The sequence below is a fragment of the Aotus nancymaae genome, unplaced genomic scaffold (assembly GCF_030222135.1).
Source record: "Aotus nancymaae isolate 86718 unplaced genomic scaffold, 86718_ANA_hifiasm-v0.15.2.pri h1tg000038l, whole genome shotgun sequence".
In the NCBI taxonomy this organism is placed as follows: domain Eukaryota; kingdom Metazoa; phylum Chordata; class Mammalia; order Primates; family Aotidae; genus Aotus; species Aotus nancymaae.
This window is the reverse complement of record NW_026988452.1, coordinates 6,316,984-6,327,031: the sequence shown is the minus strand read 5'-3', so window position 1 is coordinate 6,327,031 and position 10,048 is coordinate 6,316,984. Positions and strand designations below refer to the sequence as shown.

At 40.6% G+C, this 10,048-nt stretch overlaps 2 protein-coding genes across 5 annotated transcripts in view; one reads left to right on the top strand and one right to left on the bottom strand.

Moving 5' to 3' along the window:
- Window positions 1–4,019: 4,019 nt before the first annotated feature.
- EPM2AIP1 (EPM2A interacting protein 1) lies at window positions 4,020–9,338 on the bottom strand. Its single transcript, XM_012455716.3, has one exon. It carries the CDS (start codon window positions 9,220–9,222, stop codon window positions 7,399–7,401), a length of 1,824 nt encoding a protein of 607 aa, XP_012311139.1. The 5' UTR covers window positions 9,223–9,338; the 3' UTR covers window positions 4,020–7,398.
- A 286-nt stretch (window positions 9,339–9,624) lies between these two features.
- Window positions 9,625–10,048, top strand: part of MLH1 (mutL homolog 1) — a 56,219-nt gene continuing 55,795 nt past the window's right edge. For 3 of the 4 annotated variants that reach the window (XM_012455710.3, XM_012455708.3, XM_064360149.1), the window contains exon 1: window positions 9,627–9,809. In XM_012455710.3, the coding sequence (XP_012311133.1) occupies window positions 9,694–9,809 (116 nt within the window). In that variant the 5' untranslated portion in view covers window positions 9,627–9,693. Of the gene's footprint in view, window positions 9,810–10,048 lie in introns of all 4 variants that reach the window. The other variant, XM_064360148.1, reaches the window with a different exon arrangement.

Sequence of the window (10,048 nt, the reverse complement as noted above, 5' to 3'; positions counted from 1 at the left end):
CACCCTCTGCTCGCAGGCTCTACCTAGTCCTCATAAAAGTGAACGATTATGAATGTCATAACCAAACTGGTAAACTCAGGCCAGGCATGGTGGCTCACGCTTATAATCCCAGCACTTTGGGAGGCCAAGGCGGGGTGGATCACTTGAGGTCAGGAGTTTAAGACCGGTTTGGCCAACATGGTGAAACTCCGTCTCTACTAAAAGTAAAAAAAAATTATCCTGGCATGGTGGTACGTGTCTGTAGTCCCAGCTATTTGGGAGGCTGAGGTGGGAGAATTGCTTGAACCCAGGAGGTGGAGGTTTCAGTGAGCTGAGATCGCACCACTGCACTGCAGCCTGGGTGACAGAGCAAGATTTAAAAAAACAAACAAAAATTGGTAAACTCTAATTCAGAATTAGTAGAACTGGGATGCAAGATCTTACACGTTCCTCAAATTTGTCAAGGTTTTGTATTTTAATCTCTACATCCCTTCCAGGAGTCAAACATCAGTTTAAACTGGGGTAACTGATTTAACATATACCAGTGTCATAGCTTATGTCAAAATTATCTACTTAGATTACAATCCCTTTTAAAGACAAGGCGACATCATTAATTTTGATTCCCAGCTTTCCGAGCACCATGTCTAGTACAGAGGAGAGTGAGAAGGTACAGGGAAAGGGATAAAGGATACGAGGTAGGATAGGTAGGAAGAAAAATGGTATATGTGCAGAGTATGTGTGGGAGCAGATTATGCAGGGCCTTGTAGTCCATGATGAAAACACTGGACTTTAGTCTGATTGTGATACAAAGCCATTGGTGATTCTGAGCAAAGTGGCATGGTCTGATTTATATACATATCTATCTATCTATATATCGATGTATACACACATTTTTTTTTTTTTTTTTGAGATAGAGCCTTGCTGTCACCCAGGCTGGAGTGCAGTGGCACAATATCAGCTCACAGCAACCTCTACCTCCTAGGTTCAAGCAATTATCCTGTCTCACCCTCCTGAGTAGCTGGTATTACAGGCATGTGCTCCATGCCTGGCTAATTTTTGTATTTTTAGTAGAGACAGGGTTTCACCGTGTTGGGCAGGTTGATCTTGAGCTCCTGATCTCAGATGATCCACCCACCTTGGCCTCCCAAAGTGTTGGGATTACAGGCATGGGCCACTGCACCCAGCCTAATTTGTATTTTAAAACAAGGATCACTCTGAATGCTATGTAGAGAATATGCTATATGAGGAAAATATGGAAGCAGGGTATATACCAAAGAGTATACCAAGAATGGGTGCACATGTTCATTGAAAGACAGATGTGATTATTTTCATAGTAACTTTATTCATAATGACCACAAGCTGGAAACCACCTAAATTTCTATCAACAGTAGAATGGATTAGTAAGTTGTGATGTAGTCACACAATGGAATACCACACAGAAGTAAAACATGAACTGCTACTACATATATTATGGATTACTCTCACAGATACATTGTTGAACAAGACACGGAAGAGTGCATATAATTATTTCACTTAGTTTTAAAACAGACAAAACTAGTTTGTGGTGATAAATGGGGTTGGCAGGGGGCCTGGGGAGCACAGGAATACCTACTGAGGTGCTAGAAATGTTCTACATTTTAACCTGGGTGGTGCATTCAAGGGCATATATAAAAGTCCACTGAGGTATACACTTATATCTGTACACTTTTAGATTTTACCTCAATAAAAGGTTGAAAATATATTGGAAGAAAGCATGTAAATGAAGACGTTAATCAGTGGTGCTGTCCTCCAAATATTTCTGGTTTTCCTCCTAGGCATATGTAAGGATTACACTCCTCCTAGAACGTTAATGTGGCTAAGTGATTTGCTTTGGCCAGTCAAAGTGCTTGAAGGGTCCTTAAGTGATCTGCCATACTCTGTTTTTTCATTTCCCAGAGTTAGCAGCCACACTCCCAATGGTATCCCGCTTTGTTAGCGTGAGACCCAGAATGAAGGCAACTTAGAGCACAAATTGGTCAACTTTTTCTGTAAAGGGCCACAGAATAAATATTTTAGGTTTTGTGAGATGTACACTCTGTGTTGTGTTGGAACTACTCAACTATGACACTGTAGAACCAAAGTCGTCACAGATAATGAATGGACAAGGCTATATTCCAGTAAAACTTTATTTAGACAGGAAGCTAGACAGATTTTGCCCAGGGACCATAGTTTGCCAACCTATGACCTAGACCAAAGTCCCTAGCCAAGTTGCAACAGAAAAGTTATGTGAGACAGTGCGATTTTGCCTTTGTTATCCAATGGCAAGCTAGCCCATGATGACACAGCAACTGGTCCCTTGTTTTTTAAAATGCTAAAATACTGGACACTAGTTTAATGGTTAGCTGGCAGGCATTCAGAAAATTGTTACCAAGATGGAAGAAATAACCTAACTACGATAATTTATATTATGGAAAAGTGAAACTCCCCTTTGAGATAACCTGAAGGGCAGATCGTCTACCCTTACTAAAGAAATAGACAACAAAACAAAATATTTTGTAGTTGCTGTTTGCTGCACTTGACAAAATGTACAAAAAGAGTCTGAACTCAGAAAAGACTGGTCAGTGTGCAGGCAGAAATGAAAAAGAATAGAGAATTCACAAATTCAAGTACTTACTGGGTAGGATGAGGCAACATTTTAATGACAGAAGGATAAAAATGAAAAATCCTTTTAAAAATAAATAAATAAGAGGAATCTTTTAGCTAAAAGGTTGATTAAAAGCCAGTTTTGCCAGCCAGGTGCAGTGGCTCACACTTGCAATACCAACATTTTGGAAGCCTGAGGTGGGCGGATTGCTTGAGCCCAGGAGTTTGAGACTAGCCTGGACAATACAGCAAGACCCGGTCTCCACATAATAGAAAAATAAGCTGGTTGTAGTCGCGTACACCTGTAGTCCCAGCTATTTGGGAGGCTGCAGTGGGAGAACTGCTTGAGCTGGTGAGGCAGAGGTTGCACTGAGCTGAGATTGCACTACTGCACTCCAGCCTGGGTGACAAAGTGAGACCCTGCCTCAGGAAAAAAAAAAAAGCCAGTTTTGCAGCAAGAACCAAATAACTAGATGACTATGATACCTACTGTTAGGATCTCTGAATGATTTAATATGCCTCAGACTAAAAGTCCAACTAAGATTATACTAGTAAATCCCTTAAATTGGACAAAATGGCTTAAGGAAATAGACTAAGGGTATGGCTTTCCCACCTACGCCTGAAAAGCCTCAGTTACCCAGAAAATAAGTTAGAGAGGCATGGGAACAAAAAGGCAAAGATATACAGCAAATTTTAAAAGTATACATTAACTAGATGTCACTTTTGGGTCATCTCCCTTTGGGTGATAAGGACATTCTGCAGGTATAAAAACAAGTGAACCGAATATATAGTGACCAGAAAGGCTGAGTCATTCTTCTATTTTGTTAAATTTACTTACTTTTAAATCCCAGAAGAGCCAAAAATCATCTGTAAAGCAAAGTAGCAAGTAAATAGCATGCCATTTTCTCCTAGTGTTGATGCCTACAAAAGGAAAAATGATTATTAACTCTTAGGTGGCATTATCTTTTTCCAATACTAAATGTAACATTTTAATTACTTAAGTATTGTTTTAGTTCACTAAATATTTGTCCAATCTTTTCCCTCTATATGTAGGTTCCTTTGAAAATAAAATAAAAAAAGACTTAAAAGATTCTATACATGGATATACAAACTTAATATAACGGATTTAGATGTGTATATCTGGTTTTGAATTCTGAGTTTACTACTTACTATATTTACTAGGGAAAACTGCAACTTCAGTTTGTTTAACATTCACATAAATATTTGAGTCACATGCTAAGCACTACACTAAATTCTGGGAATACAACAAGATCCCTAGTTACAAAGAACTTAGCTTCATTTCTCAATTAGTCATATGCGGATAGAAGTTACCCAATGGACAGTCTAAGGCAGAATGACTGTGAAGGTCAAATAAGACTGTGAAAGAGCTTCAAAAATTGTAAAACACTACACAAATATTCGTTTATCCAAACATTTATTGAAATGCCAGGCATTGTGCTAAGCACTAGAGATATAACAGTGAACAAGGCTTATATGGTCCCTGCCCTTACAAAGCTTACAGTCTAGCAGTGATCAATAAGCAGTAACAATAAAGTGTGCCAAGTGTATGCTTAGGAAAGAACAGGGTATATAGGGAATGCATAGTAAGGGCACCTAATCTAGAGGGCATCAATGAAGGTTTCCTAGATGAAGTGGCATACTGAGACCTTAAAGATGAAGGTAAGTTTGTATTGTATACTAACAGCAATGGTGTAAGCGGTAGAATGATGATATGATCAGTAAGTCTTCTGGAGCAATTTGGCTGTAGTGTAGAAAGGAATAAAAATAAAAAACAGGGAGACTAATAAGGAGGCTGTTGCTATAATTTAGGTAGGTTAATGGCCTGAATTAAAATGGTAGCATTGGAGAGTTGGGAAAAGTCATGCACAAATCAGCTTTTGGCTTGGGTAAGGACAAACAAATGAATGGCTGGTAGTGGTAATGCCATTTAGTCAAAGAGGGAACATGAGAGGAAGAGCAGGATTGGGGGCAAGATCAATGACATGTAGTGTCTGAGACAGCAAAGAGGATTTGTTAGCAATCAGATATACGAATTAAGAAAGGTCTAGAAAGGAGATATGAATCTGAGAGTTATTTGCATATAGGTGGTAATGAAGCCATGGAAAGAAATGAGATCAGCTAGCAAGATGACATAGAATAAGGCAGTCTGAAACAAATTTTTTTAAACATACAAAAAACAGATATTTAAGGAAAGAGATGCCTACAAAGACTGAGAAAGCATACCCAGAGATGAATCTCCTCAAAGCTAAAGTCAAGTGTTTCAAGGAGGGTAAGACTATTAACAAGGACTTAGTGAGCTTAGTAGAGCAATTTGAGTGGCAATACAGGAGACTGGGAATACAAATTTGTCAAGAAAACTAGTAGGAATCAGCTATAGGGCAGTAACTGGTAAGGACATAAGTTTTTTTTAAAGGTACTCATTTTAACTATATTCACTGTAACAACAGGACCAGTAACAACTATATTTATATATATATATTAGAAAAGAAAAAAAGACTGCCATGCAGTTACAGAATTACTTAATACAGAAAACAGTAAAATACACTTTTTTTTCTTTTTTTCAAACAAGACTAGTTGATAGCAAATTCTCTATAGCTAAGGGTCAATTTAAAATCCTTGGCTTGTATCTCCCCCTCAATGACTATGTGATACAAACTAATTTCATTAACACCTTAAGCAAAACATACTGGAACTTCACAAAATATACAAGATTTCAATATTTGAGGAACTGGGGTTAGAAAGCAGAAGTGGCTTTCAGGTCTTCCAGTCTTTCTCTCAAGTAATAAAGCTCTGCTATGAATATTCAAAGCTATTGGGAAAATACTGGTGGATCTGGCTGTTTTTTCGGTTTCCCACTGTTGTTTTTCCAGATATGTAAGCTTACTCTATTAACCAAAATCTCAACTTGACCATTCTTGGTAAGTACCTTATCGACATATAACTTTTTGTCTTAAATATGTATAACAAGACAGAGCCCTTAAATCGGATTCAATATTAATTACTGATTTACAAGGAATATTGTGAGCTAACAGACCTTTATCAATGCCTTTATTGCACTTTACCAGCCAAATCTGGAAGGTTAGAATTAGTCTCTCCTATCTAGTATTCTGTCAGTTTGCCCAACTTGCGCTTTTAATTTTGCTTCGACCGGTTATCTGCCCTGTCCCTTGAAATAAAATAATCTACATTTTGGGAGGGATAATTCTTCACTGTGCCAGGCTATCCCATGCACTGTAGGGGGTGAAGATCTTTAGGCTTAAATGCCAACAGACGCTCCTAAATATAACAACCAAAAAAGTGCCCCTACACATTTCTCAGCATCCTCTGGAAGGACAGGTTGCCACCTCTGGTTGAAAGCCACTGGCACAACTTTTGTTTTTAGGCCCTTATGGAATTTATTTTGATTGCCCAGACAACAATTTCATCCAAATTCTTAGTTGTAGCCTGGTTCCTTGAATTTGCTGCATTAGTAACTACAGATTAAAGTGTTTCAATAATTAAGACAGGACTTTGGAACAAGAGTTTTTAAACTGCATAATACTTGAGAGGATCTATAAATATAAATTGGATCCTGTTTACAATTAGTTTTACATAGTAAACTTAAGATTGCCTTTTCATGGTTAACAGAAGTTTGGAAATTACTGTTTTGGCACAAAGCAGATATCTTACTAGAAATACAGAATTACTGCAATCTGTGAATAAGACTGCTTTTAAATATTTCTACTTGTGTGCTGTCTTAAATATAGAATGTGTAAGACAGTTGCAAATTCTAGAATAAATCCATTTCTAGCATCTAACAAAATCTGATACTATATCATTTTAAAACAAAGTGTTTCTTTTAAGCAGGATTTTAAAAAATAAAGCAGTAACACCCATGCAGATAAGACAAAAAAGCTAAAATATCTCACATCTCCTAATCCTGGAGTGCAAACATCTTTTTTCCTCATCCTTTTTGATAGGGCCAATTCTGTTTACAGTTAAAAAAAAATTACTACCTGGCAACCATTAAGTCTATACTTACCATAGTCCTTTAATAGGCAAGCCGATAAAATAGTCCCCAGCTATTAAAAAAATTCAAGGAAAACCCCCAATAATTAGTTTTGTCTCCAAACTGCAGGAAGTCTCCTATATCAGCAACTTAAAAATGATTCTAATTACTCCCTCTATCAGTTATGTCAGTTATCACTGAGGTGGGTGATGGGGAGGGAAGAGGAAAGAAATCTGTCAATATTACCTTCGGACCCAGAAATGTTTAAAAAAAAAGTCTCAAACATTTTGATGGTTAGACAAAACACCGCCACTGTATGTATGGTCTTCCTTTTTGGAAATTTATGAACTTGCTATGTGAGTTTCTGCAAATTGGTTCAAAAGCACATTTAAGGAGTTGATAATTTAAGATATGAATCAGAATTTTAACACTCCATTAAAATAAGAGCTGAAATTTTTGGCATATATCTTCAGAACACCTAAAAAACAGACTGCAAATTCAACTCACATAATTAATACTAAATCTCTTTAAAATTAACTATATCATAAAAGACAATAACTTTGTCATTAAACTAAGTTTTAAAAAAGGTGGCATTTTCATGTTTCAGTCCCATGCTGCCATTTGAGATGAAAAAAAAGGCAACTGTCAGAATTTGAATTGTGATCAGTTTGGACGGCTGGTACGTGGTGCTTTCTCACAATCCAAATTAGTAAACTTGAAAACTCAAACCAATTTTTGCTTTTAGAATTACATTCTTGTTGAGTTTCTCAATCTTGTACTACAAAGCCTTATGGATTCGATTCATTTCTTTCTCTCACAAGATCATCCCAACCGGGCTCCATTTCAGTTGTGGCAACCCGAAACAGGGCTTGGAGATGCTCATCTGTCAATGGCTGACTCAAAGTGTGTTGGTTTCGAGTCAAATATGAAAAAGCCTTTTCGCAGATTTGGTTACTATCAAACAAGGATGCCACCTTACAGGCAACCCCTTTGATAATTGGGTAAGATTCAGCAGACAATCCAGCATAAAACTGCCCCAAGTCTTTGATTCTGTATTCATTCCAAAGATTAGTGTTTGCCTGAAGTTTTGTTAGCTCCACCCTCACTGAAATAGGTGCATATTCAGGTTTAAAGTTAAATGGATTTGAAAACAGTTCTAAGTCCTTTTTAATGAACCTGAGGTCCTTAAAATGTCTCTCAAATTCTTTTTGTAGACGACAGATCACCATTTGATACCTATCAGGATCAAATATTTTTTGATCTTCCTTATTTTGCTGTTTTAGCTCATCAACAACTTCTTTGAGGGCAGGAAAGTCTGTTAGATTTTTTTCCTCAATATGTCTTTGAAATAAATTCAGCTTAACTTCGAAAGTACAAATATGGTCAAAGGCGGCAGCAGCAAAGACCTTACTAACTCGTAATTCTTCACTGAGTACTCGAAGGTGTTCCATAATGTCTACCAAGAAGCCAAAGTCACAAAGCCATTGTTTGTCTGAGAAGTGGACTGTTGTTGCCCCTACTGAAACCAAGAACGCTTCCATCTCTTTTCTTAGAGAGAATATTAATTTTAAAGTTTTCCCTCTTCTAAGCCAATTGTTCAGACATCGTCCATTAACCCTTTCGCCATGCTCTGATTCAGATTCAGTTAGTAAAGTCTGAAATTCAGGTCGCCTAACACCTCTGGTCTTAATCAAAACTATCCATTCGGATACGGTATTTATGATCTGATTCACATCTACATCATAGGAGCTCAAGAGTTCCAAGTGAAGAAATCCTGAATAATGAATCACATTCCAACAGTTGGGGCTGACAGCCTTTTCTCTCATGTATGAGACGAGTCCTGAGTTCTCACCAATCATCCTCAAAGTATGGGTCGTGGTGAGTCCAACCATTCTCTGCAAGCTAAGCCCTGCTGTCTGCAGGGCCTCTAGGATTGCCGACATGAGCGCACCAACACTGAAATGATGAGTCAGGTTGATTATGGTCAGAAGATCTTCTTGCACCTCCAGCTCAGCGCCCACACCGCGGATAAAGACCAGGAGGTAGTTCTCATAGGCCACAAAAGCCTGGTCGTCCAAGGCAAGAGAATAGGCTTTAAAATCCCTGGCTCGGTTAAAAAGCTGACTGCGTAGATTCCTGTCAATGCTCAGGATCCTCTGCCTTGTGCTCTCCGGAGATAAGTCAATGCCTTGCAGGACGCTTACATGCTCGGGCAGTACCTCTCGCAGCAATACCTCCATGCACTGGTATACAAAGTCCCCCTCACCCCAACCGCGACCCTTCAAGGCCAAGAGGCGGCAGAGCCCGAGGCCTGCACGAGCAGCTCTCTCTTCAGGAGTGAGCGAGGCCACAGGCAATTCGCCCTGACGCAGACGCTCCACCAGGGCCGCGCGCTCGCCGTCCGCCACATACCGCTCGTAGTATTCGTGCTCAGCCTCGTAGTGGCGCCTGACGTCGCGTTCGCGGGTAGCTACGATGAGGCGGCGACAGACCAGGCACAGGGCCCCGTTGCCCTCCGGTGGCTCCACAACCAAGTAACGCTGGGTCCACTCCGGCCGGAAAACTAGAGCCTCGTCGACTTCCATCTTGCTTCTTTTGGGCGTCATCCACATTCTGCGGGAGGCCACAAGAGCAGGGCCAAAACGTTAGAAAGGCCGCAAGGGGAGAGGAGGAGCCTGAGAAGCGCCAAGCACCTCCTCCGCTCTGCGCCAGATCACCTCAGCGGAGGCACACAAGCCCGGCTGTGGCATCTCTGTTCCTATTGGCTGGAAATTTCGTATTACCGAGCTGCTAAGAACGAACCAATAGGAAGATCGGACAGTGATTTCTAACGCGCAAGCGCATATCCTTCTAGGTAGCGGGCAGCAGCCGCTTGAGGGAGGGACGAAGAGACTCAGCAACCCACAGAGTTGAGAAATTTGACTGGCATTCAAGTTGTCCAATCAATAGCTGCCTCTGAAGGGTGGGGCTGGACGGCATAAGCTACAGCTGGAGGAAGAACGTAGGCACGAGGCACTGAGGTGATTGGCTGAAGGCACTTCCGTTGAGCATCTAGACGTTTCCTGGGCTTCTCTGGCGCCAAAATGTCGTTCGTGGCTGGGGTTATTCGGCGGCTGGACGAGACGGTGGTGAACCGTATCGCGGCGGGGGAAGTTATCCAGCGGCCGGCTAATGCTATCAAAGAGATGATTGAGAACTGGTACGGAGGGAGTCGACTCGGGCTCACTTAAGGGCTACGACTTAACGGGCCGCTCCTCTTAATGGCGCGGACACACCTTGCCCTGGGCAGAGGTGTGTACAGCGCATGCCCACAACGGCGGAGGCCGAGGGGTTCCCTGGCGCGTGCCAGCCAGGCCTTCTCCCTTTCTGCCAACCGTGTGTTTCTTTACCGCTCTCGCGAGACCTTGTAAGGGTGATTTGGGGTGCGAGTGGAGGAGT